Source organism: Lagopus muta, chromosome 2 (assembly GCF_023343835.1).
Source record: "Lagopus muta isolate bLagMut1 chromosome 2, bLagMut1 primary, whole genome shotgun sequence".
In the NCBI taxonomy this organism is placed as follows: Eukaryota; Metazoa; Chordata; class Aves; order Galliformes; family Phasianidae; genus Lagopus; species Lagopus muta.
In genome coordinates, this window is record NC_064434.1 from 93,665,733 (window position 1) to 93,686,108 (window position 20,376).

The 20,376-nt window shown below is 39.1% G+C and overlaps 1 protein-coding gene across 2 annotated transcripts in view; it reads left to right on the forward strand.

The window, feature by feature from the left end:
- The window catches only part of SOS1 (SOS Ras/Rac guanine nucleotide exchange factor 1), a 44,389-nt gene extending 24,377 nt beyond the window's left edge, over positions 1 to 20,012 (forward strand). The window contains exons 9-22 of one of the 2 annotated variants that reach the window (XM_048935567.1): positions 1,468 to 1,595; positions 2,550 to 3,205; positions 7,856 to 7,937; positions 8,317 to 8,439; positions 8,974 to 9,077; positions 10,189 to 10,411; positions 11,094 to 11,213; positions 11,521 to 11,683; positions 12,086 to 12,203; positions 13,384 to 13,556; positions 14,378 to 14,494; positions 14,671 to 14,935; positions 16,009 to 16,127; positions 17,430 to 20,012. In XM_048935567.1, the coding sequence (XP_048791524.1) occupies positions 1,468 to 1,595; positions 2,550 to 3,205; positions 7,856 to 7,937; positions 8,317 to 8,439; positions 8,974 to 9,077; positions 10,189 to 10,411; positions 11,094 to 11,213; positions 11,521 to 11,683; positions 12,086 to 12,203; positions 13,384 to 13,556; positions 14,378 to 14,494; positions 14,671 to 14,935; positions 16,009 to 16,127; positions 17,430 to 17,924 (2,886 nt within the window). In that variant the 3' untranslated portion in view covers positions 17,925 to 20,012. The remainder of the gene's footprint in view (positions 1 to 1,467; positions 1,596 to 2,549; positions 3,206 to 7,855; positions 7,938 to 8,316; positions 8,440 to 8,973; positions 9,078 to 10,188; positions 10,412 to 11,093; positions 11,214 to 11,520; positions 11,684 to 12,085; positions 12,204 to 13,383; positions 13,557 to 14,377; positions 14,495 to 14,670; positions 14,936 to 16,008; positions 16,128 to 17,429) is intronic. The other variant, XM_048935568.1, reaches the window with a different exon arrangement.
- Positions 20,013 to 20,376: the final 364 nt, after the last annotated feature.

Genomic DNA, 20,376 nt, shown 5'->3' on the forward strand with positions numbered 1-20,376 from the left:
GTCTGAAATCCTTTCTAAACGCACAACTGACGTAAAGGGAAGGTGTTACCTGCGTGGTAAATCCAGAGAGCAGAATATGATGAAAGTGGACTTGGAGTTATATATTCCCTTAGGGCTTTCTGGAGCAAAGGCTGTGCTGTTCTGTTGTTTTAGTGCTTGTCTTATAATTAGGCACTCGTGGCTAATGCTGTTTAGGGCAAAAGTATGGCAGATTGTGCTCGTGAACCAAAGCTGCCTAGAATAAATGCTGTGGTTATCATGATGGCTAAAAAGTGCAAATAAAGCGTGGTGTGGCATTGATAGCTGTTGTACTGAATAATGTACTCTGGTCAGGGAAAAAAATAATGATGTTAGCTGACACATTCAAATGTCAGTTGTGGGCATGTTGTGTTTAGTTGGGTGTTAGGAGACAATATTTATGTTTTTCTCTGGATGCAAGTGGCACCTCTGTACTACCTCCAAGGATGCCTGTTAATCTAATCACTTTACTTTTACCTCTTCTGCCAAAATAAATCTTTCAGTTATGTGGAGCCAATTCTTGGTGGTGTGGTAGTCTGAAACCCATTAATCCTGTAAATAATTGATGAGATAACAAGGGTTATGTCTAAGCTGCAGCTGTAGGCGGTCATTTTTTTTCACTCGCTATAAAGTGAAACACTTCAGTGTGTAGACTGCCAGATTTAAGGTGGAAGTATAAAAATTTAAGTATAAAAACATAATAGAACTTGTCCTGTACAACTCATGTCATAGCTGTAGTTATTACAAAATATTAGTTTTAACCCTTTTACTGTAGTTTTAGTTTATAAATGTGTTGCTTTGTCCTTTTAAGGAAGGTTGTGTTAGTAAACAGAGGCATGAATGTAGTTGTGTATTTGATCCTGTGCTGTGTTAGCAAGCATGTAGGCAGTGTAGCTGAGGGAAGTGGTAGTTTCTTACAGGCTTTCACATGTTCTATCGTTAAAAGTCAGAGAGGAAAATCATGACAAACTACTGAGCAAAGGAGGGATAAGAGTTGTTGTTCTGGTGGTTGTGTTCCAAAAATAAATTGTTAAAGACAATTAATCTCATGTCATAGAACTGCACACAAGCAAATCTGTACACGAGAACTGTACACAAACAAATCTCCTTCCTCTCTCAGCCCTTGTAAGAGGTGACACATCTACTGCGTTCTTTTCTGAAAATGAGAGGTGAACCAAAGTAGTTTTGTGGTATAAAAAAAAACTCAATTTGTTTGTGTACGGGGGACTGGTGAATTCTGCTCTTGCCTTAACTGGGATTGAGCTCTAACTAGAGAATTGTCTCTCTTGCCTGTATCAGTAATTCTGGTTATTCTGTTAATTTTAGTAGCAAACAGGAACATGCGAAATCGTCAAGTGGTTGGATTTGTTCTTCCTATGTCGAACTTTGGGATTTGTGCATATCAAAATGCTTGTGGTACTTACTGTATCTGACTTCCAATGTTCACAGCAACTAGAAGAAAAAAGTGAGGATGAAGAGGATAAGGAGTGCTTGAAGCAAGCAATAACAGCCCTACTGAATCTTCAAAGCAGTATGGAACGGATATGCTCCAAAAGTCTTGCAAAACGAAGGCTTAGGTAAACACGGTTCCATTTTTCCTGCTTTCTGCTCTTAGTGCTTTGCTTTAAATCTAGGGCTCCCAGTTTCCTCTTTTAGTAAACAATGAACAAAATAGTTTGTGACAAGCCTGCTTTTTCAGAGGAAGTGACATCAAAGCCAAGATAATTTGTTATTGTTTTAAAACCGTTCAAATTTCTCTGTGTCCCTCCATACTCGTAGTTGAGACCTTGTGAAAATTCAGTTGAAAGCTACAGCGTTTGCAGGTTAGTCATACTCAGATAATAAATATCAATCTGAAAATATTTTAAAAGAGCATTTACGTGTGCTTAGAAGGGACTGTTCCTGGATTTGAAACTACTTAAAGTAATTTGAAGAGCTTTATATACAACGGCTAGTTAAAATTATAGCTGGATAATGGAGTAATCAGTAGAATGATTGTAGTAAATTCTTGGATCATACTGTCTGCCATTTGATTTAATGCTAGTTTTTTTTAACCTGTTGTTTAAATATTGCTTTTGTTATGAACATTATTTCAGCATTTTCTTTGCTAAACAAGTTCTCTACTGCAAAGTGTAATCTTTGGGCTCGGACACGAATGAATTTAACAACTCATTTTCTCTTTATATGCTTCTTTCAAATTAATGCATTCTAAAATCATTTGTCAGCTATGGAAATGAGTGATGTGTTAGGCTAGGAAGCACTGACAGCTTTCTTGCTCTGGCTGTCTGCATTTAGGTAGAACGTGTGTTGCATAGAAGGTAAAAACACACTCAGATGGATTACTTACAAAAACATTCATCAAGCCTTGTAGTGCAGCTTTCAGAAGATCCTGATCCTGAGTGTTTATAGTGCATTCTCAGTGGGGTTTTCACCGCTCAGAAAGATTATCTAGTATTTCTGATGTTAGTGGTGGCTGTGTTTTTAAATATGTGCATACTAATAAGCTGCCTTTTTCTCATCCTGCTCTGAAGTGAATCTGCGTGCCGATTCTATACTCAGCAGATGAAGGGGAAACAGCTAGCAATTAAGAAAATGAATGAAATCCAAAAAAACATCGATGGTTGGGAGGGTAAGGACATCGGACAGTGCTGTAATGAGTTCATCATGGAAGGAACGCTCACACGCGTTGGAGCAAAACATGAGAGACACATATTTCTGTTTGATGGCTTGATGATTTGCTGTAAGTCAAATCACGGCCAGCCAAGGCTTCCTGGTGCTAGCAATGCAGAATATCGTCTAAAAGAAAAGTTCTTCATGCGAAAGGTACAGATCAATGATAAAGACGACACTAATGAGTACAGACATGCTTTTGAAATCATCTTAAAAGATGAGAACAGTGTTATTTTTGCTGCTAAATCAGCTGAAGAGAAAAATAACTGGATGGCAGCGTTGATATCTTTGCAATATAGAAGCACGCTAGAAAGGATGTTGGACGTAACAATGCTGCAGGAAGAAAAAGAGGAGCAGATGAGATTTCCAAATCCTGAGCTTTACAGATTTGCAGAACCTGACTCAGAAGAGAATATTGTGTTTGAAGAAAACATGCAGCCCAAATCTGGAATCCCCATCATCAAGGCAGGAACTGTTGTCAAACTTATTGAGAGGCTGACTTACCACATGTATGCAGGTGAGGCACTTCATAACCAGAACAGGTGACAATTAGTTTATGCTTCTTGTTTTCCGTATTACGTACAACAAACTGCATACCATATGTAGAAAACAAACACGCTCTGCATTGTACGTATTCTGAAATGCTTTTTGAGTTCAGGTTTGGAATTCTAAATTTGCACCTCTGTAGCTGAAGCAGCTGAAAAGCTGAAAAGTAGTTTGACTGACCGTAGTGGGATTTGCACATGTGTCTGGTTATTCTCATGCATGGGATGGCGGGGGGCAGGATCCAGCAGGAGCTCCAGACAGTACGTTTTCCTGTAGGCCCCAGGCTGCAAGAATTGCCTTCCCTCGAGATTTCTGAGGCGAGATGGCACACGCAGTGCTAGCACTGCAGGTGAGAGCTGTGGGCTCTGTTTCTTCAGTTAAGGGTTGTACTTTGTGAGTTACTGCCTGTGTTCGTGTTGGCATGTAACAAATAGGCAAATAACAGCTTCCTTGAAGCAATCGCTTGAGTAATTTTTGCCTTGTCATAATTTAAGTGAGGATTTGAATTGAGAATTTTTGTGTAAAGGTTTCTGCTTGTGTTGAAGATACATTCATGTGTGATGAATGGCATTAAGGGTGAAAGTGAATGGCTCATCCAGTCCATCCTCAGCATGTCTAGTCTTTCTTCGTAGTTTTCCAGGATTTTTCTAAGCAGTGCTGAAAAGCACGGGCTTTTTTTTTTTTTCCCCTCAATCTTCTTCATCTTTGATTCTTCCTCTATGGGCAGTTATTCTGAACCTTTATGCATCTTGGTGAAAGTACTTCACCTATTCAGCAGTAGTTTTTTTTCTGTCTGTCCATCCTTACTCTGACATTGGAAAATGAATTCCAGAATGGAGCAGGAATATTTGTTTAGAAGAAGCAGAATATAATGTCTGATAGTACTTTTTTGTTTTATTTTTTGAGTGATTGCAGATAAATCTGTTTGCTGCTTTTATTGCCCTTCTCCACACTTCAGCTTAGCTTTCCTATCAATTATTAGAAACATAAATGCAATATCTTGCTGGCAGTTTTTACCAGAGCAGTTTTGTGCCTGACTTCATTTTCTTTTAACTTTATCTTTAACTTTAAGCCACTGGTTTCAGATTTTACAGGCATGATTTATAACACAATTTAATCTTTTTGGAAGTTAAAGTAGAACAATTCTGCCCTAGAGAAAGGAAGAGGATTATTTTAAAAAGCTAAAATTGTAATTGGCAAAGAGATGGCAGGAGGAGTATTTCTTTTAACGCCCTTGTATGCATTCCCTCTACTTTGGGCAGCTTGATCCCATGGAAGATTGCCCTTTCCATGTGCAGAGGATTCTCGCTGTACCCCTGGCCTGGGTGCCAGCAATGTTCTCTGTGCATTGTCTGTCCAGCGAGCTGTGAGCTGCCTTCTGTAGTTCCATAAAACAGCAGGGATGCATGTTTTTGAAGAACATGTGGCTTTTGTGTTGCTTCTTGCATTTGACATGCAAGATAACCACATTCTTGCAGACACTTAAATCCCTGATCTTAATAAAGCCTCAGTGGGTTGCTTGAAACATAACCATTGTGTGATGCGACCCAGCAATATGGGTACTGCAAGATAGTTGGAAGCGCTTCAACATACTCCCCCTTCCCCTCTCCCCCTCCCCCTCCCCCCCCCCCCCAAAAAAAAAGAATAAACAGGTTGTCCTGTGATGAATGTAGCTTATCTTTGTAACCTTAGAGATGTAAGAACGACATGCATGGATCTGCCACTGAGTTGCTAGGTTGTGCGTCCTTTCTCCAGATCTTTATCTTCCATTATGTGCCTTCTTTTTTAGAGCTGGTTTTCTATGGGGGTGAAATGTAGTCGTTCTAACTGTTCTTTGCTGTCTTTTCCAGGGAAACAAAGGAATAGAGATTTAGTGACTCAGCAAAAAAAAAAAAAAAAAAAGGCTCCTGTACAGGAAATGAGGTCCATTTCCTACATAAATCATTCAGTGTTTTGTTGCATTTTGTGAGATGCACCGAGGAGGTCAACCACTTTCCATAGTAACCCTTTAGCTGTTGTGTACATACACAGCTGAGTGCAGAGCTTCTCTTCTGCTTTGAGATGTAGGAAAATGGTTATCCCTGTGGTACGTAACCACATAGCTGCAGATTGTTGTTTCTTTTTTTGTACCAGAGTAGGGTTGTGCATATGGGATTGTCATCTTAAAAGAAGAGCATTGACTTAGGCCAGAATGGCAAGACCTGGCTTCTCTGATGTCTGATCTCAGATGCACTGTTACACTAGTTCTGGATCTGTCCAAAGACAATTTTTTGGTGTAGCTGTGAATCTTTGCTAAGATGTTCTTATAAGGAGTAATCACAGGTGTAATCGCAGAGGTTGTGCTGATTTGTTGGAAGTAGCTGAAGTTGAGGGTAGTTGATTATTGAAGTCAGAGAGCACTCAGGTCATATACAGACAGTAGGTAGGTGTGTTTGACCTTTTGCTTTTCCTCCCTCACGTCCAGGACGAGGCACAGCTTTTCAGCAGATTGTTTTGTTTCGTTGTGGAATAGAGAGTCCCTGGCAGCTGAGCCGTAACACAGCCGCCCTGCTGGGATCCAGCTCCCGAGAAGGGAAGACAGGCTGTTCACATAGCCCTGGGCTGGAGCAGCCACGCTGGGAAGGAGGCTCCCCAGCACAATAGCTTTCCTTGTATTTCAACCTGAGGGAAGCAGCCCTGCCATTGGAAATTCAAATTCTCGTGCCATTTGCATACTGTGGTGGATTTTACTAGTTTTAGTGTGCTCTGTGTTTAGTATCTCCTCCTTTTCCTGATACTTAACTTAATAGCAGCTAGGTTAGGTGGTACCAAGATTGGAAACTCAGGGCATTTTTTTTTATCTATAGAGCAGTGCTCTTCTATTTTTAAAGCTTTGATATGTTAAGAGCGCTTGTGCGTCATCATAGTGTCCGTTTCCTTTCTTAAGGAATTCAAGGGTGATTATTTATAAATCCTTGTAGAACAAGTTATTGTTCTTTTTTAGCTTTAAAATGGGCTGTATTGAAGAGAGAATTATCACATGAGCAGACATCCTGACTAACTAGTGTTGTCTGTATTGTTTTTTAACACTTGCTCATATATTGTACGCTGTTCTGAGTTGCAGATTTTGCTAGTGAGATAACAAGGTTAGATTTGATTTTCTGATGTACTTCATTTGAAATTCAGTATGTATTGTGGATTTAGACATTGAGTATACCTGTAAATAACAACAGGCATGACTCAGGGCTTGCTTCGCTTTCAAATAGACAAACACCATTTAGGGTGGATGAAGTCTGCAGAATGCAAGCTGTGAAAATGTGAGCAACTGTATTTGGTTATGTACTTGGGTTTTAGGACATGAAAAATCATGTAGTTTTGTGATGAGGATGGAGACAGAATGTTCTTTATGCAAAAGGATTTGGAGCTTGGCCTTTGAAAAGTGCGGTTTCAAGCAGAGCTATCGTGTTAAGAAAAAAGGAATAACGAAGGAAACAAAGATGATAAAGCAGACTAGCCAATGTATTGTTCAGGAAATAGGAATTAGCATACAACAGAAATGCAAGGAAATGCTGGGTGACACAAGGCATGGCTCATCTGTGCAGTGTGTCTCTGCAAACTGCCTCAGTGAAGGGCACCACGAGGTTTCAGAAAAGGCAGAGTGTTCATGATGGACAACATGAATGGTTAGAGAGGATTTTTGTCAAGGTCATGAAACAAGTTTGATATGATGTGTAAACTTAGGTGAGATAATGCAGCGTTTCTTCTTGCGTTACAGGTTATAAGGGCTCCTGTTTTAAGTCCTGTATGCTATTCAGCCACTTTGTATGAGAAAAATTAGAAAATTTGGTTTGGTTTTTATAAAATCTGTATACATGTTTAATGTGCAAAGCCACTGCAACCTGCTCATTAACTTTCAGTGATAGCAACGTTGACCTTTTTCAAGTCAGCTCTGTGTAGCGCCAGCAAGCTGTCACTGTATTTCCTCACACTCGAAAACAAATAGGTTTGCTTTTGTAATTAAGGGAAATGCTTTGGTTTTCTGTTTTCAGTTCTTACTTTGTTATTAAAACTATTTTGAATATCTAAAACTAGTACGTAATCAGTGTATATTAAGTCTGTTTGTTTTCTTGAAGTAAAACGAACCTGGTATAACTGAAAAAATACCTCACCTTCCTTAGCAGACATGAGCTGGGCATGAGTTGTACCAGTTTGGGGGAAACAATCTCCATGCCAGAGAATTACACCATTCCTATCCAATGCAAAGTTACCTGCTGTAGTTTTTGAGTTATTTTAGCACTTTTGTCAAAAAACAAAGTTGTTTGCTAGATGGCTCATAAACTCATCTATTTAATGTTTTCAGAGTATTTCAAAAGAAATTCAGTATTTTAATGATGGAAGGGAGAAGAAGTCATTTTTATGCTTTTCAATCAGAATTAAAATTGCATTTTGAGTTCTGCTTTTTATTGCTATTTTGAGTGATTCCGGATTGTTACCAAAGCAGTTTTATTTCATATTATCTTCTCTGTAAGTTTGATAGGCTAACATCCTTAATTTCAAAGGATATAGTTTGACTTCAGGTTATTTTTAAGTATAAAACACTAGAGAATTGCTGACATGAGCATAAAATTATTCTTTCTCTTAGATCCCAACTTTGTTCGGACTTTTCTCACAACGTACAGATCCTTCTGTAAACCCCAGGAGTTGTTGAGTCTGCTAATAGAAAGGTATGCCACTGGTGTTGTTCAAATGAAGTGCGTTATTTGTTTTGGTTTTGACTTGGAGTAGAATTGTAAGACTTTTCTGGTTGGCTTTGTTCCATTCCAAACAATTTTTAAGCAGTTGTCAAAGATTGAAGGGTACCAAGGAATGCAGGTAAAATGCAGCTGTATCCAGAAGTTTTAGGATTATTTGGATGTACAATTTTGTCTGTGAAATCTGTATTATTATTGAATTTAGCTGATTTTCCTATGGTTACCAAAAAATAAAATCCTGACATGTGGAAACCATCTGAATTTCAAGTTATCTTTATCACCATTTATTCATATGAGCAAGATCAGTGTAATAGGTGATGTGATTGGTGCTTACCCCCATCTCTTGTGCTAGATTTGAAATTCCAGAACCTGAGCCAACAGAAGCTGATCGTATTGCTATGGAGAATGGAGACCAACCTCTTAGTGCTGAGCTAAAAAGATTTAGAAAGGAGTACATTCAACCTGTGCAGCTACGGTGAGTACTGTAGCAGTGGGAACAAAAGTGGCTTCCATTTAAGTTTTTTAAATACCAGAATTTTAGCTGAAGGGTTTTTTTTTTGATAGCCTTTCTTGTAGATGATTTGTTGGACAACACAGAGGCGTCAGTCAGCTGTTTTGGCTTTGCTTCCTTAAAATCTGGTGGGAATTTGAATTCATGGCATGAAAGGCCTCGGTAAATGCTTTTCCTGAGTTTTAAACCATAGATGTGCCACTCCATTTCAAGTAGTCATGGCTTGGAGGCTTTTACAGAATCCATCTTTCAGCGAGGCATGGCTTTCCTGAAAAAATTATGCAGAGAACATTTTAAACTTTTTTTTTTTTAACGAATCGTAACATTACTGTGGCTTCTTTAAAGTAAAACATGTCTTTAGCTGGTGAAATGTGGACAGTAGAATGATTCCATTTGTTCTCCTATTTCTGATTTTCTGTGAACCCTTGACTTCCAAAAGTTTTGAAATACTAGACATGAAGATAGGCCACGTTGTGGACTGATGCTTTGTTTTTGCAGAGTATTAAATGTGTGTCGACACTGGGTAGAGCACCACTTCTATGACTTTGAAAGAGATGCTGATCTTCTGCAACGTTTGGAGGAATTCATTGGAACAGTACGAGGTATTTATGTTGTCTTATTTGTGTTTATCTTAAAGCATACGTATGGAATGGAATCACTTCTCCTTTTAGTGTCTGGATAAAGAAAAACGTAACTTTCTGCTTATTAAATACTTGAGGGGAAAAAAAAGAGCATAAAAAACCTCAAAAGAAAACCTAGTCTTGAAAGTCTGACCTCTGTTCAAAAGAATAATACTTTATTTACATCCTTAATTGTAAGTTCTATCCAATGAGGTGACTGAAGCCTATGAAAAATAATGAAAATTGAGTGGTGCTCAGGACAGAATAATTGCTTTGACTGTCCTCGTAAGCTATACACAGGTGTAATATTTTGTACATGTTTGGCAGTAGAGAAACACTATTAACACTATTTTGTTAAGACAAGGATTTCTCAACTATTTCACAGCCCTCCATGCCAGACCTACAGATCATCTTGTACAGGTCTTTTCTGTTCCCCTGTAAGAACAATTGGAACAGCTACAGGAATAATTTGTAGGAAAAGATTGCACTGGAAAAGTCTTCAGTGCTTCTTAAGCCAAGAAGGAGTAGAAAATGAACCAGCTAGTTGAATGTCAATTACTTGTAGATTTTCAATGAAATTGCCATTGAATGTGTAAAATTCTTAGCCTGTAGGGCTAAACAGGCATTTGTCCTTTGGGTTTAATTCCCTGTTTTGATGATAGATGTGATTGAGGGAGAAGCTTCTCCCTCTTCATTCTTCTGTCCTTTGTGATCTGAGGTAAGCAAGTGCTCTTGCCAAGAGTGTGAAGTTGCGGTTTTTCACAGAAGTGCACTTTGGCCAAAAAAAAAAAAAAGTTATTTTCCATAAACTCGTAAAGTCAAAAAAATAAAAATACCACTTAAGAGCAGGAGCCTTATTTGAGGTGTTCTGAATTGTGCCTGGGCAAGCTGGTCGTGCTTAGCATTGAGGGATTCTTCTTTATATATTTGAAAGTTTCAAGAGTTGTGTGGGAATATCATGTATGCAGTTCTAAAGAGTTGGGTGGCTTTACTGTACTGGGGGAGAGAGTTGCACTGAAAACATCCAGTTATACAGACATCGTTGAAAAAAGCAGCAGTAAGAGTAACTAAGAAGTAATTTTGTCTCCGCCAGGCAAAGCAATGAAGAAATGGGTTGAATCGATCACAAAGATAATCAACCGGAAAAAGCAGGCGCAAGCCATTGGGCCAAGCCACAACATTACTTTTGAAAGCCCGCCTCCAGCGATCGAATGGCACATAAGCAAACCAGGACACACAGAGACTTTTGACTTGCTCACTTTGCATCCAATAGAAATTGCTCGGCAGCTCACTTTACTTGAGTCAGATTTTTACAGGTAACTTTCCTCCATTGAAAAACACATGGACAAAAACAAACAAACCACAAAATATCCTCCAGCATGAAATTGTTTCTGTGGTCCCCTGCTGTGAAGCCCCCCGGTAGGTCAAGGGACTTCACCAATACTGTATATTAATTTGTTATTTTTTTAGAAAACAAAAATCTTAAAGCCATTACCTGAATCAGTCTTACCCTCCCCAGTTCAACATGGAGCAGCTGATGCGTACTATTAGTTGCACTGTGCTGCACAATTCTCCTGATACTTTCCAACTAGATCAATCTTTGAGAAGTATGCATATGAATTAAATCAGTTTTCTTCATATCCTAGTTTGTGAAGTAAATTATGGAACATGTCAGATCTCATCAGATGTCTGTGAGAGGTCGTTCTGGTGCTGGGAGCTCACATCTTATTGTGGTGAATGGGATGTGGACTTCATTCTACATTTAGATGAACAGAGGTGATTAATAGTCAATATAAATTGAAAAATATTTACATACTAAGAAAACCAACCAAACATACCACTCACCCAAGTCACATGTTGAATGTGAGATCATAGATGGAACTGAGAATTCAGTTCCAAGTACTAATTTCAAGTTCCCTGGAAGTAAAAAGGGTTTGGAAAAATATCTTTTTTCATGCCTATAATCACATTTTTTAATGCATGTGTCTGCTTTTCTAGAGCTGTGCAGCCATCTGAGCTAGTTGGAAGTGTGTGGACAAAGGAAGATAAAGAAATTAATTCTCCCAATCTTCTCAAAATGATAAGGCATACAACTAATCTTACTTTGTGGTTTGAAAAGTAAGTGACTTTCCTAAATCTGCATGTACTCCATTGCTAAACATTTACAATACATTTGAAAGCATACTGTGAAAAATTCTAGATCGTGATGTTTGGATGCTACATGTGGTCCCTGAAAGAATTTTATTATAACAATCTCAGCCTTTTTAGTCTTTATTCTTAGAAGCAGTCTTTATTCTAAAAATGTTCAAAACTGTGCCAAATAATTTGATACACCTCTCATACTTGTTTTTGTTACAAATTCATATTTGCTTTTAAAAAACTCAAAAGCAGTTCAGCACAAAACTAAATGTTCTTGCTTATTTAGATGCATTGTAGAAACAGAAAACCTAGAGGAAAGAGTAATTGTAGTGAGCCGAATAATTGAAATCCTGCAAGTTTTTCAAGAGCTAAACAACTTCAATGGCGTCCTTGAGATTGTCAGTGCCATGAACTCTGCAGCAGTGTATAGGCTGGATCACACATTTGAGGTACAGTAAATTGTTTTCCGTTCTTGGTGTAGAAGGGTAATGCAGTACACTGTAGCTAACTAGAAGTCTTTGTGAAGCGTGTCCTTCATTGAAGGAGCAGGGAAGATAAATCCCTTCCTGCCCTCCCCTCCCTGTCCCTCTCCCCCAGCCCCCCCAAAAAAACAGAATCATTTAGGATGTAAAAGGAAGGGGTTTTTTTACCCATTTATTTTTTCTTGGTTTCAGAAGCTAGAAATCAATCCTCATTTAAGGTAGAAAAAGCTACTGAGATCCTGAGATACTGGGGCACTGTCCTCATGGTCACTGACTTAAGCATCAGTGGGAGGCCACTACACTCATGGTTGTTGCTGGGCTGTGCTGTTACACTGTCTTCACAAGAGCCTGTTTCATCTCTCTCTTTAGCAAATTCCGAGTCGTCAGAAGAAGATTTTAGAAGAAGCTTACGAACTGAGTGAGGATCACTATAAGAAATACTTGGCAAAACTCAGGTCCATTAATCCTCCTTGTGTGCCTTTTTTTGGTATGTACCTGTGTTTCTCAGTGAGCTGCGTTGTGCATTTGGAAAGTATTGTGACCAACAGTGAGAAGTCAGTTTTAACAGGATGTTCAGGTTTGAATTTCAGTTGCCCAGACACCAAAGCATTTCCCCTGGCTTGCTTAAACTAGCAACAGGACTGACTGTAAGAGAAAAATCATTAATTGCCTTTATGTGAAAGAAATGTTAAATTGACTATTGATTGCAGATATTATTTGTGGGAAAAATAAGTTTACCTGGAATTCCTTATTTATATTTGTGCTTCTTTTTTTTTCTTTTTTCTTTTTTTTTTTTTTACCTTAAGTGCAGTTTGAACTGTGTCGTGACCATAACTGCCTTAAGTGGAAGATGGGCACTTTTAGAAAAACTGACGCTTAACACCTCCAAAGAATTATGCAAATAGCATTTCTGTTCTGCAGCAAGCTGCTTGGATGTTTGTTGCTGATCATTTCTGATTCTCACAGTACTTGTTCTTGTCCAGCATAGACATCAGGCCAGAAATGAAAGAAAATTATTTTAATAGCTTTTTTAGCATTTTAGAGATTTGGGGAAGATGCACTCTAGAGTTCTGCACAGAAATACAAGATCAACTAAGAAAACTTCTGTCCTGCTTCAGAGATAAGTAGGTTAGCAGGACCACAAGTGGAGAGTTACAGTTCTCTTAAGCTGTGCTCGGAGGGGTCGTAATGGCTGTTCTCCACAGGTTGTTTATGGACTTGAGAAGTCTCTTTTCTCTTTTAACATCACAATGTGATGTAATTATGAAGGCAGGAGTAGAACAGAAGAATAAAACATTGAAATGAATTTTTTGAGCTTATGCAGGGTCTCTCATGTAGTAGAGCTGAACTGAGGCAGAGTAAAGCACTTCAGTGTACTCTTGTGTTGCAGAATGCTCGTAGTGTTCAGTTGTGTAAGCTTCCTAAACTGTGGAAAGATGCAAAGACTTTAAAATTTTGATGCAAAAGGCAGATTTCAGGAGAAGGCATATTAAAGTATTTCAATTATTGCTTTCAAAATGAACTCTGACTTTTACAGAACCCAATTGAGAATACTTCTAAGTAATCAAAATACAGAAATTAAGTTATTTAAGAATTATTTGTATTCCATCCGTACCTTTCCTCTATGTTCTGCACTATGTATTTAGAATCCTTTGTGTTCTTCCCAGGAATTTACTTAACTAACATTTTAAAGACAGAAGAAGGCAATCCTGAATTTCTAAAGCGACATGGAAAAGAACTCATAAATTTCAGCAAGAGAAGAAAAGTAGCTGAAATAACTGGAGAGATACAACAGTACCAGAACCAGCCATATTGTTTAAGAGTAGAATTTGACATTAGGGTAAGTGACATCACTTCCATGTGTCTGCACACTGAGGTACTTGTATGTGATTATGCCAGCTGATAGGCCATAAGATCAACTGCATTAGAAATGAGCAAAAAGTCTGCATTAACATTTCTGTCAAGTCTGTAAGAAAGGAAGTAATCTCCATGCTTGCAGATTTTTTGTTTTCTGGGGGGGAGAGGGGGAAGGAGATGAGGGGTTAATTTCAGCTGTTGAGGTACTGGTCAATAGATCTTGGTCAGTTCTAAACAGGAACAGAAACTACCAGATTCTCACTGTCCTCAGTCAGTCTCATGTTTGGAGTCAGACCAGTTGTCTCTTTCTTCCTCTGTTATTTCCTTCACATGTACAGGTTTTACCTGGCAGCACTATGTGCACTTCATATATTGGTGGTGATGATGCTTACAATTCTATCTGAGGTTGCATTTGTTCTGCTTGATCTTTGGTGTTCATGAGATCTTTTGGTACTTTTTCCTCCACAGAGTTTGACAAAATCATTCTGAGAGCAGTCTTGCTGTGCATCAGTGTAGGGATAGACTGTACAACTTCTTCTGAGGGCATTTAGGCTAACCTGTTCTGATTTTTGCCCTGCAGAAAATACTGAGGGTACTAGCACAGTTAGTTCTGCAGGCCAGGCACAGTGCTAACAGGGTTGAAAGCGCACTGGCAACATGCAAGTTTACTAACTTTAAAATCCATCCTTGCTACTGACCTGAGTGTTTTTTCTGCGGAACAGTTAGGATCATTTACACAGTAGATGGAAACATCACAGAAATGTCTTAGTTGATGTAATTTTTATTTGCCTTCTTGTGTTTCAGAGATTTTTTGAAAACCTGAATCCGATGGGAAGCAGCATGGAGACAGAATTTACAGATTATCTGTTCAACAAGTCACTAGAGATAGAGCCGCGAAATGTGAAGCCTCCACCAAGATTTGTTAGTATTCATATGCTTTTTCATTTTCTCCCCAGAAATGCTTACAGTTGTCTTTCAGAGATAGAAGTGGTCTTAGATCTCTAAGTTCATAAATGCAGAACTATGCTTTGGTGATGGTTTTTGTTGGTGGTGGTGCGTTTTTTTAAAATTTTTTTTTGTCTTTTTTGTTATTTCAGCCCAAAAAGTACAGCTATCCTCTCAAGTCCCCAGGTGTTCGGCCATCTAATCCAAGGCCAGGTACCATGAGACACCCTACACCCCTGCAACAGGAACCAAGAAAAATTAGTTACAGCCGCATCCCAGAGAGTGAGACAGAAACTACAGCATCTGCACCAAACTCTCCACGAACGCCTTTGACCCCGCCCCCTGCTTCTGCTACTTCAAGTACTACAGATGCCTGCAGTGTATTTGACTCGGATCCTTCAAGTCCTTTTCATGCAAGTAGGTGATAGTAGGTAGTGTGCGAAGGCTGCGTATTAGATTTTGTGATCTTAAACAGGTAAAACTTTAGTCTTCTAAAGTGACTATAGAAACATAATCACTTTTTGTCTCCTTGCAACAAGAAAAACTTTAAGTGTGTTTTACTACATTTTATTATTAGTTCTTGTTCTAAGGGGAGAAACTGAACAGAATTAGGCATGTTGGGTATTACATGTCTTTGGAGAAACTTAAAACAGAAAGACAAAGATGCGTCGTCTTTGCTTGTGTACGTCCCAGTTTGTAGCATTTGCTGCCAGTTGTGTGTGCGGAGTGTTTGGTGACTAGTGAGAATAGACACGAATGTTCTGCAGGTAACTTAGTCTGCTGCCTGCCATTACAAATCAGCTTCAGGGCGCATGAGTGTTTTTCCTGAATAACTTAAAATCTGTGTTGTCCTGCTTTAAATCAATCAAGACCTATGACACTATTTTTCTTCTGTCTTCACCAGCATGCAAAGAAGCTTGTATTTTATGGTGTGCTTTCAGTAGTTTTTACAGGACACAGTGCCCTGTAATGTATGAGGGCTTTCAAAGGAAATACAGGGTTAGTTGCACGTTGAGCAGGTTGCCACAAAGAGGTGAAGTAACTTGATAAAAGCAGAAGTTGCTTAGCAGTGCAGTGGCATTGCTGAGAGTCCTAGCTGGTTTACTGAATATTTCTTCATAAGAAGATATTTCTTCACTGTTGGATTGACACATCAGCTGCAAGTTCAGGATATGGTTTTAATGCTGCTGTGATAGAAGAACAGCTTTGTGGTGTGGGTTTTGGTCTTGAGGATTACTTACGAAAGTGCAAGAATTAATGGCCACAGAGGTTATCGCAGTTCAGAAAAGCAGTTTGAAGTCTTCAAGTCAGGTGGCTGTTCAGTGGTATATTTCTTTAACACCTTCTTGCTTCATGCTGCATTTTATGAGCAAATAATTTACTAACATAAAGGTACGTTGCCTTTAATGAACCATTATTGGCATGATAAAGGAAATATGCTGTATTGAACAAAAGCTCATTATTGAGATTTTTCTCTCTGTGTTCACTAGGATCTGCTTCTGTGTCATCCATAAGCTTTACCAAAACTTCAGATGAAGCTCACGTTCCCCCACCAGTTCCTCCACGAAGAAGACCAGAGTCTGCCCCAGCTGAATCCTCCCCATCAAAAGTAAGTTACAGCTAAAAACGGCATTTTTTCTAGGAGAAAGGAGGAGAGTACTGTAGAAAAAAGAAACTTTTAAAGATAGCACTGCATTTTTGAACATCTCTATGTTAAACATTAAGCAACCACGTATTTCAGGCCTGCTCAGTTCAGCCTCACCATCTTGCTGCTCATCTGCTGTGATTAGGTCCTTTAAAGCTTTGGGCAGATGTTTCTGTCTGCCATGATGTTGTAGAAGATTATTTTGGGTTGTATGGTTTAGGGTAAAGAATTGAAGAAACAGTAATTATGGAATTTGATGAGCACTCCTTAGTCCCCTGAAATAATGAATGAATAATGAATTCATTACAGTATTTGACCCTGGATGCTGTGCTGCTCATTGCTTTCATTCTGGATTGCCTGTCCTGTTTTCCTGCCTGTTTGAGCCACTGCTACTTTTTCCTTCTGCATTTGTGAGCTAATCTAGCTTTTATTTAGACAGTGTTGAATTTCTCTTGATTTCAGTGGGAGTTGGCTGATGGCTACAGAGAATTGGGTAGATTTGAAGACCTCACTCAAAATTACTTTGTAGCATATATGCCTTTCAACTTTCAGGAGAGCTTCTATATATCACTAAAGCAAGATGTCCTTTTCAGACTGTAGGTGACTGTGTCAGCCAACAGATTTCAGTGTGTCACAATCCTATCAAAATGCAGTTGAAAACATTATAGATATGCTAGTGTCGTGACAACCAATTACCCTGTGATTGTGGACTGCAGCTTGGGAACCATTCACGTCAGTAATACTACTTAGCTCCATCTTCTGAGTGTAGTATATTTTTTTTCTTCTGTTCAGCACCATCTGCCCCTCTTTGTTCTTCATTTTCTTGGAGAAATACCTGATTATCCAGGTTCCTATTATCCATCCTTGGTGCCTGTTACTTGGGAGGCAGTGAAAGATACCTAGACCTACCCAGCAGGCAGATCTGGAACCAACATGTTGCTCTGATCACTGCTTGCCTTGCCTTTTTCCCTTTCCATGCATCTTCACTCCCTGCATCCCTGCCTATTAACTCATTACTGATATACCCATGCTCTCCCCTGGTACACATCTAGTCTGCTTGTCTTTTCTACATGCATCATGCTGAGAAACATATTTTTCAGGTACTGCTTGGCTACTCCCCATCTTCATTGCACACTTGCTTGCTGTGTCTCCTGCTTAAGTGGATAGATCAGTCTGCATGGCAGGAGTCCCGCTTCCATTTCACAGCAGGGTCTTGTTCTTTGCCACTCTAAAACTTCTATTAAATGAAATGTTTGTGTACCTCAGATTACTTCTGCGCACCTGGACAGCCCGCCAGCAATCCCTCCTAGGCAACCAACCTCTAAAGTGTATTCACCAAGGTACTCGGTGCCTGACCGGACCTGCATCTCTGACCCCCCTGAAAGCCCTCCTGTGTTACCACCACGAGAACCTGTGCGAACTCCAGATGTTTTCTCTAGCTCACCACTACACCTCCAGCCTCCACCACTGGGGAGAAAAAGTGAACTTGGTAACACCTTTTTCCCAAACAGTCCCTCTCCATTTACTCCCCCTCCCCCTCAGACACCTTCTCCACATGTAGCACGGAGGCATCTTCCATCACCACCATTGATACAACAAGATGTGGACCTCCATTCTGTCGCTGGACCGCCTGTTCCTCCACGACAAAGCACTTCTCAACATATCCCAAAGCTTCCTCCAAAAACTTACAAAAGGGAGCACACACACCCATCGATGCATCGAGACGGACCGCCCTTGCTGCAGAATGCCCACTCCTCCTGAACTGTCCCCTGCGCTGGGAGTTGCGTTTTCCTGGTGCTACGTCTGTTGCTGGCAATGGATGCACTGAACCTGGTGGTGCCAAGGAGTTGGGATGTGTATATGCCAAACACTAAAAACTCTCCAATAAGTTGGAAATGCAGTGTACAGAAACGGAATTGCAAAAACAGACATTCGAGTGGAAGAACTGGTTAACTCGCTGTTCTTGTTTTAGTATGCAAGACATTGTTCTAAGATAATTGGACAACTGATTGTACCAGAAAAACAGACTTGAGGGACGACTTTGGCCAATGAGCAGAGACTGTATTTGTGTAATGATCTGTAATGTCCAGTACAGGAAGGAAAACAGTCTTGTATCCATCAGTTCCATACAGTGGCACAGTTTTTGGAATGAAAACATTATGCACTTTTTTTAAATCTCAAACAGGGAACTTTATATCCTTCTTAATTTTCTTTTGCTTTACTCCCTGCTTTAAAATACTTTCCTAAAATTGTGAGAAGGACTGTGAGGAAGATCTGTGGTACCTAACTGAGTTAGACTTCAAGGCGTAGCACTGTATTGCGGTCCTGTTTACAAGTTGTTACGATGAGTAGTAGGGGGTACCTAGGCTTCACCAAAGAGGTACTTTATTATTATTTTCTGAAATATTGTGGTGCCAGTTCAAAAATAAATTTTTGCCAGAAAGCATAATGTCTAATTACTGCTTTCTTTAGGTAGAGCGAATGAAAGTCTTACATCATTACAGTGACAGCAAATTTTCTTTAAAAGGCAGCACTATCATCTGGAATAAATATACTACTACATTTAGAAGACTGTTAATTTCTGCTAGGTTATGTCACATTCTTTTTAAGGTTTACTGATAATCCATTTCATGGCTAGTAGCTATTTTTTTGGTCATGCCATGAAAAGAGTCACTTGTGAAAAAGAGCACTCACTGGCCAACTTCCATAGCTATTGTCATATTTTACTAACAATAGATTAATCAGCATACATAGAATTGCCTTGCAGTTGCATAAATCATGTGTATATAGTGAATGTTGCATAAATATACTTGCAGATTGTTTTTAATTTAATTGAAATAAAGATACAAATATGTTTGGCTGACATATGTTAAATTATTACATGGACAAATTACAACACTTTTTTTTTTTTAGTTAAGCACTGGAGGATGTGAAAGTACATGTTTTGGTACATTTTTCCCAGGTCAGTCTGTCTACTTCAGTTATAAGAGTCTGAAAAGAAGTCGGTTTTGGCATATGTATCAAAGTAATATCTCAGGATAGGTTAATCCCAAAGTGAATTACTATGTAAGATTTCCTCAGACCTCTTGTATGTCACTTGTTAGGGAAATTCAAACTTATATTAATCTTTACAGTAGCTTACTGTCTGAAATAGACATGACAGAACATACACTGGCATAATTTTCATGACATGGATTATCCATAAACCTGTGCACTGTTTTTTAACTCTAGACAATACAGTAATGCATGCCAGCTGTTGAAGAAAGAGCACTGTAGTCACCATTACAGTATGTTTGTGAAGTATCTCACCTTCAGTTAATGAGGCTCGTGAGTCTTAAGTAAAATTCTGTCTTGTATCTTTGGGAGAAGAATACATTTCAGCATCTTGAGAAGTTGTATCATTAGGGGTGATGTCAGTAGACTGGTGATAAAGCTTACCTTTTTAAAGCTTTCTGCAATGCCATTGATCAGTGCACCTTATCTTTTGTGTGGTCTTTACATTTCAGAAAGTGTTTTGATCCCATCAACAAAAACAGCAGTTTTCATCATGGACAAATGTTGTAATGTGTCAGTTGTGTTCTTTCTTTGATGTCTTAAATTTTATTTTGAAACGTTTTTATGGCAAATGAAGAAAAATGAAGATCTCTATTCCTTGGCTTTGGAAGAGAGTGCCCTTACATGGGAGCTTGGCAGAAACACTCAAGCTACAGGAGGTATAATCCGGATTATTGGTTCTTTGGGTGTAAACAACACGATGGGCATAATGTTGAAAGCATCATATAAATTATTAGAGCATCCATGGATTTCCAGGAAAAGCTCCTTAAATTTAGACTTTCTGATCTGTCTCTCTCCTATGCTATTTAGTAGTCAAGGCAGACCAGGCAGAAGGAATACGCAGCTTCTGAGGTGGTCCAGCTAGAATGGAAGACATCACATTGATCCTGCTCATCAACAGACCTCTTGAATGTCAATAGGCCTCTATTTTTCTTTGTGAAATGGGAAGGATGCTGACTTGCATCCCTGTAGTTGAGGTTAGAATTCCTTTATTGGTGGGGTACTTGGACAGTAGATGATAATGGTAACCATGCAAGAATCTAGCTTAAATTTAGCACTTTGGAACCCAGCAGAACAGGTCAGGCATGCAGTGAACAAATCATTGTGTTGACTCAGCTACAAACAAGAAGGAACAAGAACCAAACCTGTTGCGTTTAGG